The 19,791-nt window shown below is 41.0% G+C and overlaps 1 protein-coding gene across 3 annotated transcripts in view; it reads right to left on the bottom strand.

Annotated features, from left to right (window-relative positions):
• Positions 1-16,843, bottom strand: part of TNKS2 (tankyrase 2) — a 67,203-nt gene extending 50,360 nt beyond the window's left edge. For 2 of the 3 annotated variants that reach the window (XM_060125399.1, XM_060125398.1), the window contains exon 1: positions 1,284-1,369. Coding sequence is in view for 1 of the 3 variants with exons in the window: in XM_060125397.1 (XP_059981380.1) it covers positions 1,284-1,379; positions 3,732-3,956; positions 16,630-16,828 (520 nt within the window). In the remaining 2 variants the exon portion in view is untranslated. Of the gene's footprint in view, positions 1-1,283; positions 1,380-3,731; positions 3,957-16,629 lie in introns of those variants that run through there. The other variant, XM_060125397.1, reaches the window with a different exon arrangement.
• Between the last annotated feature and the right edge of the window lie 2,948 nt (positions 16,844-19,791).

The raw sequence follows: 19,791 nt of genomic DNA, 5'->3' as shown, positions 1-19,791 counted from the left end.
CGCAATGAGAAGCCCACGTACAGCAACGAAGAGTAGCCACTGCTAGCTGTAACCAAAGAAAAGCCCACGCGCAGCAATGAAGACCCAACACAGCCAAAAATGAATAAATAAATTTAAAAATATATATATACACACAAAAACAGGACTAAATAAACTTCTTATGCCTATAGCCTTTATATTTACAAATGAATACAAGCAAAAACTTTAAAATCGATACAATTTAAATTAACATAATAAAGTGTTTATTTATTTGCTTCAACGAAATCCTAACTGGTGTCCACAATATGAATTGTATATTGATTGCTGTGCAAGGCTTCTTTTGAGCCCCAAGATTTTTAACAAAGGTAAAAGTAGGGAATAGCATGGAATAGGGAAGGAGGAAATGAACACTGAATTGTTGGTTACAATAGCTCACTTTTCTAGAACTCTTTTAGGGGGCTAGTCTAAATTTGCTCAGTAATACCAGAAGAAATATCACAAAGCCCAAGCACAAAAGCTCACAGCAGAGCCCCTCAAACTCTTGACTATTAGACATAATTCTAATGGTGATCACACAGTAGATAAGAATACAAAAAATAATATGGCAGAGAGTTGCTTCAGAGGAAATACTCTGGTAAGGGAGAAAATATGTGAAGTAGATACTACCACTCAAAAAAGCCTGACAGTCTGAAATAAACCTAAACCTAGGGAACACAGCCTTATATATCTTAATATGTTCCAAGCACATGAATATGTTCTAGTAGAACACAGTAATTCTTACTCTTCATGGTACTGAAATTGATGTGCCCAGAATCCTGTTTAGAAAAGCAAGAGAATGATTACTAACACACAATTATCTACCACCCCTGCCCCCAATAAGGCAGGAATCACAAATTTAAAAGCTAATTCAAAAAAAAAACCACAGGAAACTTTACCTTCCTTGGACAAGAATCAAATGTCAACTGTTCAGATGCAAAAAAGAATAGCAACTGAGGGCTTCCCTGGTGGCGCAGTGGTTGAGAGTCTGCCTGCCGATGCAGGGGACACGGGTTCGTGCCCCGGTCCGGGAAGATCCCACATGCCGCAGAGCGGCTAGGCCCGTGAGCCATGGCCGCTGAGCCTGTGCTCCGCAACAGGAGAGGCCACAACAGTGAGAGGCCCACGTACCGCAAAAAAAAAAAAAAAATAGCAACTGAACTGATACTATTAAAAAAATCTCATTGAGGTCATTAACTGACTGTCTACCTAGCAAGTTCATTCTTTATATTCTTCCCAGAATACCCAAAGAGAGTATGTAGACTTACCAGTCAGCACTGCTTTGGCAGACGGGTCTGCTAAATCCAATGCTGTCCTTCCATCTGTATTTCGAATGGTTGGCTCAGCTCCATGCTGTAAGAGCACTGCAAAACAGCAACACTACCTTTCAAAATGGTAATTGTGACAATTTGATTTTAATAAATCATTTTCTCAAAAATTCTGGTCCAGGGGCTTCCCTGGTGGCACAGTGGTTGACAGTCCGCCTGCCGATGCAGGGGACATGGGTTCGTGCCCCGGTCTGGGAAGATCCCACATGCCGCGGAGCAGCTGGGCCCATGAGCCATGGCCGCTGAGCCTGCGCACCCGGAGCCTGTGCTCCACAACGGGAGAGGCCACAACAGTGAGAAGTCTCAAAGTAATTTAAAGACTTTTTATATCCTGATAGTATGGTAAATGTTATATTTTAAAGATAAGAATATATAAAATATTCCATTATTTAATGTATTAGACACATTTAATTTATCTCCCCTAAGCTCAATGTCAGATTTTCCTTTGCTAAACAAGTGAGTAAGGACAGATAAAGAACTAAAAGGCAAGTTTACTTGAAAGCTTGTTTTCTCACACCAAATGAACACTGTCTAGAAAGATTACTCTATAATAGCAAAAATGAAATTTCTAAAGCTGTGAATAGCCCAGGAATAGGGATCTGCGGGATTAAAAAAAAAAAAGAAAGAAAGAAAAAGAAAAAAGCACTCTGTAGAGTTAACAAACCCCCAATCAAAACGGCTACATTACAACCCAAAAAGCATAAAAAGACTTGTGCTATACTCTGTACATATTGCTATTTGGTTATATAAAGATATTCCATCACAATGTATAAATAAGGAGCTGGGGAAAGACAGGCAAATACATGCAAAAAGGGAAGCTCAGCTCCTGTTCCTTTATAGGGTTAATGTTCATTCCACTGTACTCCTATCTCTAACAGTGATGTCCAATAGAAATAAAATGTGATCCACATATGTAATTTAAAATTTTCTAGCAGCCAGATTATAAAAATAAACAGGTTAATTTTAACATATTTTATTTAATCCAATATACCCCAAATATTGTCATTTCAATATTTACATTTATATTGTAAGCAATATAAAATTGAGATATTTTGCATTCCTTTTCTTTGTACTAATCTTTGAAATCTGGTATGTATTTTCCCCTTACAGTACATCTCAATTTGAACTAGCCACATTACAAGTCTTCAACTACCATACTGGACAGTGCAGATCTATAACTATATTTGGAAAACCCTACATTATTAAAGCTAATTATTTATATGCCTGAAACTCAGGTACCAGAAAAGGATTCTGAGCAGAGGGCAGATAACACAAAGGACAAAAACAACCAAAAAAAGATAACACACAGGAAAGGAGAACTGGACAGAGGTTACTAGGTAATCCTTTTCTTATCTTTATAAATTACCTAACCTAATTTAAACTAAGCTCATGACTTCAGTATAAGGTGATTTGGGTTGGTGGAGGGCTGGGAGAGAGAGAAAGAACAATATAAGTCTAGCATAGAGCCCCTAGACTTTTCCTAGTGCACAGAACTGGTTTTCTATCTGTCTCAAGGATTTCAAGTGTCCCTGTTTTGCATCAGGAAATAGAGGTAAGGTAGCAGTCCAAAATCTGACTCTGTTAAGCTCAGAAAAGTCAATACCGGGTTAATGACAATTCTCAAATAAGCAGCCTTCTCGCGTATAATTTTCTGTCAGTGACCAAACTGTTAAGCAAATCCTATTTCATTCATTAAAGTATCCTAAATGACTGACAGTTTTTCCTTCAAATGCTTCTTGACTTATCCTGCCATTTCTACTCTCCTACAACCACCCTAGTTCATGCCTTCATCATTTCTCATCTGTATTGTTCTATAGCTTCCTAGCTAGTCTCCCTAATGCCATCCTTTCTACTCAGCCCTCTACCACATCACTCTTTCTAAAATATACTGCTCTCATCACACTGTCCCGTCCTTAAAAGTTATCAACGATTCCAAACTATTTACGTAACAATATCAAGCTCCTTACCCTGGAATCCGAAGCTCCTTATAAAGAAGTCACTACCTACCTTTTTGACCTTTCTCCCCAGTACTTCCTGGGAAGACTCAGGAAGGAGTGACTCAACTCCAGCCCTGTCACTGCACTCATTATCCTCTAACACTCTGTTCACTTCCACCACGCCTTCATCTGGTTCTTTGTGTGTTATTCCCAAGAGAATCCATATTTCTAGAGAAGAGAAATTCTGTACTACTCTATTCTCTAAAATACTTAAGCTCAGTACCACATACAAAAAGACACTTAGTAAACAGTGGTTGGATTAATCACGAAATGTTCTTAAATACTTAAATTCAGCCTGGCAGAATTTGATCACATTAACAAATGAATTCAATTAAGATCGAGAATAGTTACAAACTATTTCAGAAAAATTCTGGAATGTAAACAGTCTTACCAATGCAAACATCAATCTTTCCTTTAATTGCAGCTTCATGGAGAGGAGTATAATTCCAATTATCACGAGCATTTGGGTCTGCACCATGTCGCAAGAGGAGATTGACTACTTCAGCATGACCAAAAGAGCATGCGTTATGAAGAGGAATAAGCCCCCCATCATCACGTGCTTGGACATTTGCACCATTCTGAAGCAAATATTCAACTACATCTTTCCGTCCAAAACCTAGAAGAAAACAAATGATCCACATTTAAATTCTCCAAAGAAAACATATCAAATTAGAATCAATAAGTACAAGCCATGCTAAAATGTTTTTGGATGCAAATCAGTAACAGATTTAAGAATTCATTGATGAAATATATCATTAACTAATCTTAATTAGAAAGTCAAAGGGTCTCTCCAATACATTAGGTAGTACTACTACTAACTTCAGAGGAAGGTTATGAAATTAGTGACTGAAAGCCCAAAGTTCAAACATTTCCCACTCTACAATAGCATTCCTAATCACAAATGATGAGTTCTGCATATTTTGTGTGCAGACATTTTCAGGTATTCAAAGTATATACTAACCAACTCTTGCTAGAATCCCTTTCCCACATGTATCTCATGAAATGTTTCTATTGAACTGGGGGACTATGAGACAGCAACAAAAATGTTTGTATTTGTCTATGTAGTGAAGATAGAGAGAGGTGATACTAGGCAGAAGTGTGATATGAGGTGTCTTCAAAGGAGCCCTTACTTTGCCACCTGCACAACACAAGCAACTTCTGCCTAGGTAGGAGGCCTTCTTTAGAAACCCATGTCCCACCGTTCTGCTGCAATTGCCCCCGTAAGGAAAAAAACCAAAAAAGACAACTCATTTATACTGGTTAATAGATTTAGTACCAATGAGTTTCAATCTTTTACCATTCCTACGTAACAGCACCTGAAATCTTTTTACACTTGATAGTAAAAAGAAAAGGATTTCAGGCATATGTTAAAGTAGTTGGGGAGACATACCTGTGTATTGGGAGAGAGACAAAAGACCTTTACATTCATCTGAAATTTTATCAGAATATTCTTAAAACCACCAAGCCTGAATATAGTCCTTCTAAGAAGACCAGAGTGGAGTTGAATGAGAAAGCAACAACATACAATGTTTCCAAGGTGTATGTCTGAGGCTGGCCTGGCTGCAACTGAGGGAAGAGTTACATGACTGAAGAGATTAACTGTCTTGTTTTGTTTTGTTTTGTCTAAACATTCTAAGCTCTATGTCACAGAGGTGGGTGTCTTTGATACTCCCTATTCTTGATCTTTGATTCTCCCTACTCTCAAAGAGTTTACAATTTAGGATGTGGAGAAACAGTAATCTCAATATACTATAACTGTCATAAAAGAGGTATATAGAAAATGCTACTAGAACTCAAAGAAGAGAATACCTAATTGGGGGAAAGCAGAGAACAGGAAGGACTATCCCAAAGGAGAGTCCAATGATGACATGTCAGCTGAAGGCTTACAGAAAAATGAAGGGATCATTAGGAAAATGAGAGGAGAGAAGTGAGGTGAGGAGAAAAGAGACAGGGAGTGGGAAAAAGCTAAGCAAGGAAAGGGCACTGCAGTTGAAGCAGAAGAAATAAGATGTACACAGGCATTGAAGTGTGAAAGAGCTAATCATTCATAGTAGCCAGGACACAGAATGCCCAAGTAGGCAGAAGCCAGATGAGGAAGAACCTTACAAGCCACACTAAGGTGGTGCATGGATTTTGTCCTATAGACTAGTGTTTTTCAAGCTGCTTTCAGGCAATAGATTTAATGCAATTTTTTTTGCCTTAAAAAAACTGAGATGTAATTGACATATAAGGTTATATTAGTTTCAAGTGCACAACATAATGATTTGATACTTGTATATAGTGCAAAATGGACACCACAATAGTCTAGTTAACATTTATCACTATGCATAGTTAAAAATTTTTTCTTGTGATGAGAACTTTTAAGATCTACTCTCTTAGCAACTTTCAAATATATAATACAGTATTATTAACTATAGTCATCATGCTGTACACTTCATCCCCAGGACTTAATTTCACATAACATAATGCCCTCAAAGTCCATTCATGTTGTTGCAAATGGAAGATTTCATTCTTTTTTTACAGCTGAATTATATTCCATTGTGTATATACACCTCAGTTTCTTTATCCATTCATCCTTGATAGACACTTAAGTTTTTTCCTATGTCTTGGCTATTGTAAATAATGCTGCAGTGGCTCTATTTACAATAGCCAAGACATGGAAGCAACCTAAATGTCCATGGACAGATGAATGGATAAAATATCATATGATATCGCTCATAGGTGGAATCTAAAATATGATACAAATGAACTTATTTATAAAACAGAAATAAACTCACAGACATAGAAAACAAGCTTATGGTTACCAAAGGGGAAACGGAGTGTGTGTGTGTGTGTGTGTGTGTGTGTGTGTGTGTGTGTGTGTGTGTGTGTGTGTGTGTGTGTGTGTGTGTGTGTGTGTGTGTGTGAGACAAATTAGGAGTTTGTGATTAGCAGATACAAACTACTACATATAAAACTTAAATAACAAGGTTCTACTGTATAGCACAGAGAACTTTATTCAATATGTTGTAATAAACTATAATGGAAAAGAATATGAAAGAGAATATATATACATATATACACACACACATATATAAAACTGAATCACTTTGCAGTAACCAGAAACTAACACATTATAAATTAACTATACTTCAATTTAAAAAAAAGAAAAATAATGCTGCAGTGAACATGGGGGCGCACAAGCTTTTTTGAGTTAGCATTTTCTAATGAAATCCTATATAAAATTCCAATATGTGTCTCGTTCACTGCAAAAATACCCAATGCCTGGTACATAGCTGGCACTCATAAGTTGCAAATTAGCTGAATTCAATTTAAAACAATACTATTCAGGTTGAATCTGCTGCCTTCTCCTTCACAAAGACCCAAAGGAAATTACCCCCCTATTCCAGAGGCATCCTGTAGAAACAGTATGAAAAATACTGCTACATAACACATCAATGGTCACTGAAGGACAAGCAAATACTTACTAATATATTGTATATTTTAAACCCCTGTTTTGCATCTTCCTTAAAAAAAAAAACAAAAAACTAATAACATGCTAGAAATCAACTCCTATCAGCACACATTTTATTGACTGCAAGTACCAAAATTTAACAAGTTCCTTTCTCATGAATAGTTAGGTTGTGTCTAATCTTTTGCTACTGCACACAATGTTGCCAGGAGTAACTAAAGACAGAAGAGAAAACTGACAGTATCTGACAACTTCTTTAATTTTGGGAAAAGAGATGACTATCAGATATCTGAGACACAAAGTAAAACAGGATATTTTGTGAGATAAGATTATTTGTTTTTGGAAATGCTTAGCTTGAGGAACAAATGCCCAGTAAGTAGAAGGTTCTGTGGATTTTGATCTAAGGAAATTAGTATGAGCTAGCAACTGACATTTTGAAGTCCTGACCATAAAGATGGTGTTTGAAGCCATGCAAGAAAATGAATGAAGTTGACTAGAGAGCACTACTAGTTTTCTGTTTTGTTGAAAGAAGTGTATTTTCTATCAAGGATCAATCCCTTCTACACTGTAGCCCTTGCTCACCTTCTCAAGGTCTGCCCACTCACATCAGTCTCTCCCTCTCCACCATATCATTCCCGGAAGTATGTAAACATGTTCTATATCTTCCATCTTATTAAAAACATTCTCCCTGAATTTACTTTTCCATTTCTCTGCTCCCCTGCATATTCAAACCTCTAAGGATTGTCACCAGTTCTCTCATTTACTCTTCTCCCAAATCCAGTCTGGCCTCTTCCTTACAACTGCTTTCATCAAGGCCACTTACAATCTCCATGTTGCCAAACCCAAAAGACACATGTCTGTCCTCATCTGACTGACCTCTCAGCAACATTCGACAACTGACTACTTCCTTCCTCGTGAAACATCTCTCCGAGTTTCCATGACATCACACACTCCTGGGTTTTCCTTGTTTCATCTGTTCATTTAACAAATGATCAGGCAATATCAACCATGTAATGGACACTTTTCTGGGTGCCTGGGACATACTAGTGTACAAAACAGCCCAAATCTCTGCCTTTGAGGAACTTCTACGGAGGTGGAGCAGATGAACAACAAATGCACAAAATGAGTATGTTAGAAGGTAATTAGAGGGAGACTTCCCTGGTGGTCCAGTGGTTAACACGTACGCTCTCAATGCAGGGGGCCCAGGTTCGACCCCTGGTCAGGGAACTAGATCCCACATGCATGCTGCAACTAAGAGCCCGCATGCTGCAACCAAAGATACCGTGTGCTGCAATGAAGATCTGGCATAGCCAAATACATAAATAAATAAATATATTTTTAAAAAGGTAATTAGAGAAAGAGTAGAATAAGAAGTAATCAGGGGCTTTCCTGGTGGCGCAGCGGTTGAGAGTCCGCCTGCCGATGCAGGGGACACGGGTTCGTGCCCCGGTCCGGAAAGATCCCACATGCTGCAGAGCGGCTGGGCCCGTGAGCCATGGCCGCTGAGCCTGCGCGTCCGGAGCCTGTGCTCTGCCACGGGAGAGGCCACAACAGTGAGAGGCCCGCGTACTGAAAAATAAAATAAAAAAAAAAAAAAAAAAAGAAGTAATCAGGATGTGTGTATGGAGTGGGTCATAAAATGGAACAGGGAGGTCATCATAGGCCTTACTGAGATGGTGACATTTCATGAAAGACCTGAAAGAGAGAGTGTTAGCCCTACTGACCAACTGTTAGAAGGTCAGAGTAAATGGAGCCAAGTAAGAAAGGGGTAGCATAGCAGGAGATGAGGTTAGAAGTAACGAGGACCAGCTAGAGAGGCTTGAGGATCACTGTAAGAACTTTGGCTTTTTTACTCTGAGGAAAAAGGGAGTGTCACTGCAGGGTTTTGAGCTGGTAAATTACATGATATGACTTATATTTGAAAAGTACCCTCTGGCTGTTGTGTTGAGACTAGATTTAAGGGGGTTTAGGATAGAAGTAGATGAGAGATTATGGTGGTTTGGACCATAATGTGGTGGAACTTGTCAGAATATTAAGTAACAGATTCTGGGTACTCTGAAGGTAGAGCCTGCACAGTTTGCTCACATATTGGACGTGGGGTGAGGGTAAGAGTGAGGAGGTTAAGAGAGGTTGGGGCCGAGAGAGGAGTCATGGATGACTCCAAGGTTTTTGGACTAAGAAATGGAGTGGTGGAGTTGGCATCAACTCAGATGGGGAAGGCTACAGCCAAAACAGGTTCATGGCAAAAGATGAGGAATTCAGGTTTTGGACATGTCCTACTTCCCTGGGGGCTTCTTGCTTATTCCACCCCATTTTTAATGCCAGGATTCCTCAAGACTCAGTTCTCTACCCTCTTTTCCCCTCTTAGATGATCTCATCTTCTCCTATGGTTTTAAGCACCACATAGATACACAACCTGCAAATTTAAATCTCCAGTCTAGACTTTTCACCTGAATTCCAGGCTGTTTACTGGACATATCTCCACCTGGGTATTTCAAAGGCATCTCAGACTCAACATGTTCCCTAACTTCTCTTCATTCCACCGACACTGCCCCAACCCACTGTCTCCAGCCTGAACTACTGCAAAAGTCTCCTTAATTGGGCCTCTCATTTCTACTCTGTCCCCAGAGATCTTTTAAAGACAATCGTCATACCATACCCCTGTTTAAAATAATTCACTGGCTTCCCACTGCTGCTTAGAATAAAATTCAATCACGCTCCCATGGCCTACAAGGTCTGCTGCATGAACTGGCCATTACCGCCTTCTCAAACTTCATTTCATACCACTCTTCCCTTTCTGAGCTGTGATCCAGCTTTCTTTCAGTTCATCAAGTATGCCAACCTTACTTCAGTGGTACATGCTGCCTGTCTGCTTGGACTCCTCCCTTGCTCTTTGCATCCCTCATTTCTACTCACTGTCTAACCTGTTTAAATGTCTCCACCTTAAGAAGGCCATTCCTGAGCATTCTATTTACAGCAGACCATTCGGCACACCCACACATTCAATTCAGTTGGTTTTCCCCTCTCCTTCACTAGAATGCAAACTTCAGGAAAAAAACACAGGAGTTTTTGTCTTTGTTGTTCACAGCAGTATCTTCTGGCACTTATTAAAACTTGTAATTACTGTTTAGTACTTATCTCCTGGACTCTCAAGTTCCATAAAAGGGGATCAATGTCTATCTTAGTTCATCATTACTTCCCCAGTGTCCTTCACACTGCATGGCACATAACAATTTGTTGATATTTGCTGAATTAATATATCACGGTATGAGAAAAGGAGACTGAGAAATAAAACTAAGAAAGAATGGCGGGCTTCCCTGGTGGCGCAGTGGTTGAGAATCTGCCTGCCAATGCAGGGGACATAGGTTTGAGCCCTGGTGCGGGAAGATCCCACATGCCGCAGAGCAACTAGGCCCATGAGCCGCAACTACTGAGCCTGCGCGTCTGGAGCCTGTGCCCCACAACAAGAGAGGCCGCGACAATGAAAGGCCCGCGCATCGCGATGAAGAGTGGCCCCCCGCTTGCCGCAACTAGAGAAAGCCCTCGCACAGAAACGAAGACCCAACACAGCCAAAAATAAATAAAAAAGCAGTTTCTTTAAAAAAAAAAAAAAGAAAGAAAGAAAGAAAGAATGGCAAAGCAGAAGCCACGAGGGAAAATTTCAAGGAGGGAAAGGCCAAATCTGCTGCCACTATGCTCTGACCTGAATCTTCCTTACCACAGCCTGGGTACTGTTGATCACACTGTCCTCCCAAGTGAGCCACCCACAGCTGCCCCAGTCAATGGCTCTGCTATCCCAGCCACGCAGCACCCACCTGGAAGAAAAGCTTTTAAAAAAGACTTAGGTTGGAGAGTAAGAGAAAAGGAATCAAAATAAAGAAAAATTAGTAAAGGTACCTCTTTCTTTGGAAAGTTACTTGATGTGCCCAAGCACTTTGAGAAGGATCACTATTTCTTCGGTGGTGATCGACACATGTGGAGTAGTCAAAATGGTGACTCACAGAGTAACTTCCCAAAAAAGGAGTGTGAGGTGGGCATAGAAATAGGTGTAGTAGAACATCTAGTTGTTACAACAGATAGTGTCAATTAGGAAGATATCTGTTCCAAAGGCTCAGTGATCAAGCTGAAGAAAGGTCAAGTGTAGCCTTTTGTTAAAATACCATTGAGAAGACAAGATGGCTGCCTCAAACCAGAGCCGAAGAGAGAGAATCGATACTGATGTGTCTGACTAAACACTGAAATTGAAGTTTTAGCTAGGGAGGAGACAGGGGGAGAAAGGGTTACGGTGATTTTATCTACATAGTTACCAACAGTCCAAGACACAGATGACTTCTACTTCAATAACTGTATCAACATGATTTCCTAGCCATTAAGAGGTCTGACACCCATCTGGAGACTGACTGACAGACCAGCATGTTTTCCAAGTCACAGTGTAAGGACTATATGCGTGCAGAGGTCATGCTGCTATCCTGAGACAGTAGATAAGAGTCTGAGATTTTCAATGTTTGAAGCCACTTCTTGACATGAAAGGAATTATTTAGAGGGGGTCAGCAGGTAGCTAGTTCAAATTTTAAAATCTACTTTTGGAAGTTTGGTGAAACCTTAGCTTTAAATGGCTTCCCAAACTCTGAGGGTTAATTCCTGATAAAATCCCCATTCTTACAGTGTCAAGAATAGTTCAAAGCACTTCTGTTAAGTACTCATTTCTTGAAGAAAAAATAGTTTTGCAAGGTATATTCTGTTCATGCTCTCACTGGCCAGGTAAAACATGAATAGGCATATCCTCAGAGTCAATGCCAATCTTCATATCCTAAGGATCTCTTTATAAAGGAATCAGAAGCCTACAGTTAGCAGTCATGGCTGCTCAGGATACACTGTGGTTTATTTTATAACTATGGAATAGCACTCATCTTCAAACATGAAAATCCTGATGAAATCATACACTGAGTTTGAATCCACTATAAAGCACTGACAATGAAACAAAACAGGCTTATTTGGAAAGTAAATTTGCTGATCAATAAACTGTGTTACTTAATGGCAGGCATTGTCCCCTGTTCATTTCTGTTTACTGGACAAGGCTAGTATCTGGTATATAGGAGGACTTGACAAACATTTGTTTGGTGCATAGCTAATACTTTGTTGGAACAGTAAGCAAACGACCTCCACAGAAAATATGAAGTTAATGATTTGTGATGACTAAGAAAAGTAGTCTATACAATTTCTCTTTTGTCAAGTTTCGTTACAATCTAGATGCCATCAGTTTTAGCAGTCCCAGGAACTGTCTTGCCAACCATGACTATTGTTAACAGTATCATATTTTGCTGCTCTACTGGAAACATGCTTTCATCTGCATGGCTTCCAGAAAGCTGTGAAGCACTGGAAGTCACTATAGAGAAACCAACTTAGACTCTCAGGAAGTTTCATTGAGAGCCACCACCTCCCCCTTTTTACAGTCCAAAGGTGGAATGGGCCATTGATGATGCAGCTGGTCCAATATGAAATGACAGTGATGTCTTGCCAACCTAAAGGTAGGCTGGTGTCATGTAGGGCTTTGTCAGAAGGAAACATTCAGAAACAGAAAATGTCAACCAATGCCATGAAACAGAGAAGGCTCCTGTGGCCTAGGAGATGGGAATGTATAATCAAGCAGCCTTCAGCTTGACTTACACAGCCAGGACTCGTGTCAGATTTTTTTTAAGGGATATCATTTTATGCTTCTCATTTACTATTAACTTTAGTTTACTAAGATCTAGAAAAAGTACTTCCCACGTATATTTCTTGAGAATGAGGAACACAAGGGACAAGGTTTTGCCTAGCTCAACTTGGGACAAATAATCTGGTCAGAGTGGAAGAAACTTGGAAAAGGATGCCATGGCCTCTGGGGTGATGAAATTCTGACAACCTGAATGCGGAAATACTGTAACAAGTACTCCAGACTGGTTGTTACTGAAGTCAACTGCCTACCTCTAAATCCATCAAGAGCTGAGGAAACAGGTATAACTCAAGTCTTGATAATATACTGGGAGATCTGATAAGTCAAAAAAAATTCTGAATTATTAAATCGACTGGTTTTTATTTGATACTGGGGTTTTCTACTGATGCAGAACTTAATTATTCCCCACAGCAAAAACCAATCCTGGAAACAAAAGTCTATAATTCTAGCCCTAGGTAAGAAATGTGGGTACATTTTGTGCATCTCCCGTAATTATGACAGTGACCTACAGCCAAAAGAAGGAAATGCTTTTGAAACATTACTGGAGGTCTTCAATAGCACCATTTTGGGAAAGGATATCAGTGGCAATCACAAGAGCTATTATATCTTTGGTAGCTGAGTTGTTAAAATCTTCAATTGGAGGAATCATTCCACTTTCTTATACCAGTCAGAATCTGACTTACTGGTCCAATTGCCTACCCTATACAGAAATCCTTTCTACAGCATCTCTGAAAGATGCCAATCCAACCACTGTTTGGAGACTTCCAGCCAATCCCACAGTTGAACAGACTGTTAGAGGCAGTCTGACTCCTTGTAACCTTTCACCTACTAGCCCCTAGTTTTGACTGCCAAGGCCAGAGGAGTCATATCCTCTCACTTTTCTACTTGACTATTTTACACATATGTGTAGATAGAAACATTGTTTAACCTTAGCCTTCTTTTATCTCTAGAATAAGTAACTCTAGTTTTCATATCAGTTGCTTGTATAATAAGTTCCAGATGCCCTAGTTCCATTTCCCTCTTCCAGGGGAAAAAAAGAAACAAACAAAAAAACCCCTCTTATATGCAATTCACTTAATTGAATATAATAAAGTTGAGTCTGACTAGTTCAATGTATATGGCTGAGTAGCATACTACAAATACAGAACAGTAACAACATGCTACAAATACAAAACAAATGTTACCTTGTTTAACTAGAACTCTAACAATGCAAGTTCTTTTTAAACCTGTCATTCTCTAGCTACATACATATGTGTCACCTCCTTTCCACCATCTCTGTACCTGAATTCCCTGAACCTAATAAATTATTTTACATATTTTCCTACTGAATGATACCTCTCTGCACACTCCAAAGAATGTTTAAGATTCTCAAGCCAGGGAATTCTATTCCTCACAGCCCAGTCCCCCAAGTTCTAAGATTCTTGAGAATACTGTGTATTTCTTTCTTTGGCTATGATGGACAACAGGATGACTTTCTCCCAAAGATTCTGTCCCTCTTCATTTTTCAGAAATGAGCTCAGAGAAGCAATCTCCTTTACTGAGATCTGCTGTTTTCTAGGGGATTATACTGTCAAGAATTTCAGATGCGATTGCTTTTAGCAAAATTAGAGCTGTAGCCTTCCTACCACCAACCTGCCTCTACAAGTTTCATTCATATCCTGTGTGTGTGTGTGTGGGGGGTGTAGGTAGGGGGCTGGTGGCAGAGCGACTGAAGAGGGAACAATTTTTCTCGTTAAGAAGTGACTTCTTAAAGCATGCTTATCTAAGAAATGTAATCTAGACCAATAATAGGAGAAAAGTTCCTATTTACATTGATTACTCTTTTCATTTGATAGAAGAACTTAACTCCTTTAGGACTGGCAATTGATTATTCCTTTAATCGAACTAAATATTTTAGATGAAAAGACAGACCAAATTTTTTCTAATCTGTTCTATCGTGATTCACTTTATTTTTCGTTCCTGTTCCTTGGAAATCCAAACAAAAGACAAAATCATGTCTACCCTACCCCCAATAAAACCTTCAAGCTTTGATCGGCTTAAAAAAAAATTTTCCCTCCCATAGCTTACCCTATAATGTACAAACACAAGAAACTGCTTGGTCAGGCAGTTACATAGTCCCACCTACACTGAGCTTCCAATAACCTGCTTACATGCATATTAACATAACGAATAACTCACCACCTACAAAGAGTTTATAAAATATATTCTCCACATATTAAGAAAAATGCAGCTGGATGCACTTATTTAAAAATTAAAAAAAAAATTAAGAAAACAGGTTCTCTCTCATTAATCTAATAATAATTTAGATTGAATTTACTGAGCTAATTAAAAAAAGTTTCTAATATACCTGAGTTTAAATGCAGGGCTTTAAAGCTCTGATTTAATGTAGACTATTAGTAATTTTTATTTTATTAGTTTCTTTTATACCTTGACTTCTTAAGCTTATAACCTGTACCTGAGAATTTGGATAAACTGTGAGAGGTAAGTTGGTTCCTAAAATAAGTTTTCCATTTCAGTCTAAACAAACCACATGAAATCTATGTAAAAAGTACTTTGCAATGTTGGGACAGAACTCAGGGTGGGATGGTTGGGAGGAATAAGGTCAATAAGAAGCTAATCCATAATCTTAAGTCTCTAAATATTACTATTTTCAGACATGAACTCACTAATACAACAAATTCTTGAAAGGTAGCAACTAAGATCTTCTTTGGTTATTTTTATCCCACAGATCAAGTGAACAGAATATAAGTAACACTACCCCTTGGATTACATATCGTTGGTTATGACGGTTTGCCAAATCAGTTATTTAAATGCTTACTACACAGACAACCAGGACAATCCAAATTAGCTGAGGACAGGCAGCACTGATCACCAAAATTTTAGGCAAAATGGCCAAACAGAAGATTAGACTTCGGTATTCTTCATCCTTCCCCCCTTTCTGCTGCCCACAGGCTGTTTATAGTTCTCCCACCGACGGTCCCCCAAACCTTCTCCCTTAAAAGGCTCAATGGGAACCCAACAAATTTGTAATTGATGGAGAAAGCATACCTCCCAGTAGTATTTACATTTTCAAACAGGTACAGGTTAAAACAAACAAATCTCCCATTGGTAGAAAGTGTAAAAGCAATGCCTGTGAACAAGGAAATCTTTCTTATGCTCCTCTGCTCATCATTCCTACTCCAAAAAAAACAGAGTGCTTTAAAACATACCCTTCTGCTTTTTCAAAAAATTATTTTAAACAATCATGTAACGCAGCAAGTGAAAAACCAGCATTATCGGAATTATGAGACTCTATTCCCGCTTTCAACTGTGCATGGCTCACTTGAGGATACAGGTAATCACGATCCTTCCTCAAAGTGAAAAGTATAAATGCTTTATAGAAATAAGATGTAAATTTTAAAAAAACGTAATTCAAACGATCTAAATCTCAGAATGAGGCGAGATTAGTTCCAATTTAAATTGTAGATCCAAGCTAGAGTACCTGCACCATCTTTCCTCGCATTCTACTACTTTCCACCCCAACTTGTACGTGTCTGGCAAAGATTACCCGCCCGCACACAACCTAAGTCAGATATCAATTCTCCCAAACTTGACTCTTTCCAGTTCTAGTCTCCAGAAACTTGCTAATGACGGCTACCGAGGTAAACCTATTAACGCTAATGTGTCAATGATCAATTAAGCTGCTGCCCCTAAATCACATCCCTGCATTTTACAAAAGCATTAAGAACGTAACCCAAAGGCTTTTTAAGAGTTATAGTGGAACGTGCAAGAACGATAGATTTTGGAGATAACTGGCCTTTAAATCACAAGGTCTACTACGTCCCAACTCTTTCTAGTATGTAGAGGCCTTTTAGGGTAGTAAGACCGGAAGTTGGTACAGGTATTGTCGACACAAAACAAAACAAAAAAGCCCAAACAAACAAACGAACAAAAAAACCCACAGCTTCCAGTGAGTGCGGCACACTCGCCCCCTAGTCCCCACTCCACGACATCGAGATGACCAGGACCGGAGCCCCAGGGGGGGAGGGCGGGGGCAGAGGTGCACTGTGTCTGGTTTCGGGCCTGCGAGCCGGGGTGCGCAGGTGGAGTCTGGGGGCGAGGCGAGGCGGCGCTGGCCCCGGTTACCTGCGGCGAAGTGGAGCGGGGTGGACTTCCTCCCCGCCGTGTCGCGGCTGTTCACCTTCTCTGGCGTCACCAGCCTCTTGACTCGCTCCACGTCCCCGTTGCGGCACGCCTCGAACAGCTCCCGGGCGGCCGGTTCCACGGCCTCGGCCGCCGCGCCCGCGCAGGCCGCGCCCCCGCCAGCGCAGCGGCGGCCCGACATGATCCTGGCCGCCGCCGCCGCCAGCAGCAGCGCCAGCAACGGCAGCAGGAGCCCCGGCCCCGCGAGCAGGAGGGCGAGGCCCCCCGGAGGAGACGCGCTCAGGGCCCGGGCCGCTCGGATCCCTGCTGTCACCGGGCTCGGCGCAGTCCCATGGCCGCGCCGCCGCGCGCCCCTCGCTCGGCCTCGCGACCCCGGCTGCCCCGCGGCGGCGGCAGAGGCACCGCGAACCCACCGTTCGACCTCCGAAGCGACGCGGAGGCGGAAGCTGGCAAGGCCCCTCCTGCCAGCTCCTCAGAGCCCTGGGAGCGCACGTGACGTCGCGCTGCGCGTGCGCACTGGTCGTAGACGGCCGGGCAGGTTTCGGCGAGCTGGGCGGTGCGGAGGGGTTTGTGGGAAATGTGAGGCGAGAGCCTCCGGCTTTGGGAGGAGAGGGGGCTTCGTCCCACCGCCATCTTTGTGGTGGGTTTTGCTGAAGTCGAGCGACTCTGCTTATCGTCTTTTTTAAAGAATGGATTTCGTGATCTGAATTTCATTATTACACTGAAAAGAACTCTTGAAAGTTTTTCCCCGATCTTGCATATTATTTTGGGCTTCTTTTGTGGAAAATTTCCATTTTTTCAGCTTCCACAATCCCTTTTTCCTGGGGGTTTCTTTTCTGTTTCGCTTGTTTGTTTGTACACCCCCTCCCCCATCCCCACTGTCTCTTCCCTTCCCCTGCAACTGCTAATTTGCTGTTTCTTGTGGGCCACTTCTCGGAAATGAATGAGTTGCTTGATGGGAAGTTTGGATGAGCTGCCCCAAGGTCATTTGAAGAAAATTAGGAAAGCAATGAAAGTTTGTTCCAATTCTAAATTAATAATTGAGAGGCATGGCTTAGATTAATTAGTGTGTACATAGTTATTAGTTTAGGACTAAATGAGTGACCACTTGTAACTCCATATTATGCTGCTTTGGCTGAGGTGTGGATATACTGGTGACAAAGTTCAATGAGTTGCGATTTATTTATTTTTTTCCTATGAAAACAAGAAAAGCACATAATTCTCACGCTTAAGGTAGTGATCAGCTGGGTTTCTTTAAATAAAGATTTTTTTGGTGTGGACCATTTTTAAAGTCTTTTATTGAACTTGTTACAATATTGCTTCTGTTTTATGTTTTGGGGGTTTTTTGGCCAGAAGGCATGTGGGATCTTAGCTCCCCAACCTGGGATCGAACCCACACCCCCTGCATTGGAAGGTGAAGTCTTTTTTTTTTAATTAATTAATTTATTTATGTATTTATTTTTGGCTGAGTTGGGTCTTTGTTGTTTCGCCCGGGCTTTCTCTAGTTGCAGAGAGCGGTAGCTACTCTTCATTGCAGTGTGCAGCCTTCTCCTTGTGGAGCATGGGCTTCAGGCGCCTGGGCTTCAGTAGTTGTGCTTGCGGGCTCTAGAGTGCAGGCTCAGTAGTCGTGGCACACGGTCTTAGTTGCTCCACGGCATGTGGGATCTTCTCGGATCAGGGCTCGAACCAGTGTCGCCTGCATTGGCAGGCGGATTCTTAACCACTGCGCCACCAGGGAAGCCCTGGAAGGTGAAGTCTTAACCACTGGACTGCAAGGGAAGTCACTCTAGACAGTCTAATCATCTGTGAATGTGAATGTTGGAAAAAGTTTCTCCTTTTCCCATCCTAGGCCTTAGGCCTTACTGGGTTGGCTAAGACTGCTAATGTAATATTGAGTAAAAGTATTAATATTGGATATGCTTGCCTTGTTCTGATTTTTAAAAGGACATCTAACCTTTTACTGTTAAGAATGATGTTTGGGGGATTTCCCTGGTAGCCCAGTGGTAAGAATCCGCCTTCCAATGCAGGGGACGCTGGTTTGATTCCTGGTTGGGGAACTAAGATCCCACATGCCTTTGGGCAACTAAGCCCACGCACCACAACTACTGAGTTCTCGTGCCTCAACGAAAGAGCCTGTGTGCCGCAAACTACAGAACCCATGCGCTCTGGACCCTGTGCACCACAACTACAGAGCCCATGCGCCCTGGAGTCTGCGTGCTGCAACTAGAAAGAGAAAACCCACACGCCACAACTAGAGAGAAGTCTGCGTGCTGCAACAAAAGATCCTGCACACCTCAACAAAGAACCCACGTGCTGCAACTAAGACCTGATGCAGCCAAAAAATAATAATAAAAAAAAAGCCACCACTAAAAAAAAAAAAAAAAATTTTTTTCACCTAGAAGAGAACATAGGCAAGACATTCTCTGACATAAACCGTAGCAATATTTTCTTAGTCTCCCAAGGCAAAGGAAATAAAAGCAAAAATAAACAAATGGAATCTAATCAAAGTTATAAGCTTTTGCATAGCAAAGGAAACAATAAACAAAATGAAAAGACAACCTACAGACTGGGAGAAAATAATTGTGAATGATACGACTGAAAAGGGCTTAATTTCCAAAATATACAAACAGCTCAGACAATTCAATATCAAAAAAACAACCCAATCAAAAAATGGGCAGAACTAAATAGACATTTCTCCAAAGAAGACATACAGATGGCCAACAGGCACATGAAAAGATGCTCAACTTTGCTAATTATTAGAAAAATGCAAATCAAAACTACAATGAGGTGTCATCTCACACTGGTCAGAATGGCCATCATCAAAAAGTCTATAAGGGCTTCCCTGGTGGCGCAGTGGTTGAGAGTCCGCCTGCCGATGCAGGGGACACGGGTTCGTGCCCCGATCCGGGAAGATCCCACATGCCGCAGAGTGGCTGGGCCCGTGAGCCATGGCCGCTGAGCCTGCGCGTCCAGAGCCTGTGCTCCTCAATGGGAGAGGCCACAACAGCGAGAGGCCCGCATACCGCAAAAAAAAAAAAAAAAAAAAAAGTCTATAAATAATAAATGTTGGAGAGGATGTGGAGAAAAGGGAACCCTCCCACACTGTTGGTGGGAATAGAAATTGGTGGAGCTACTATGGAAAAT

The sequence above is a fragment of the Lagenorhynchus albirostris genome, chromosome 16 (genome assembly GCF_949774975.1).
Source record: "Lagenorhynchus albirostris chromosome 16, mLagAlb1.1, whole genome shotgun sequence".
In the NCBI taxonomy this organism is placed as follows: Eukaryota; Metazoa; Chordata; class Mammalia; order Artiodactyla; family Delphinidae; genus Lagenorhynchus; species Lagenorhynchus albirostris.
The sequence above is the reverse complement of the archived record's forward strand: the minus strand, read 5'-3'. Positions and strand labels throughout refer to the sequence as shown.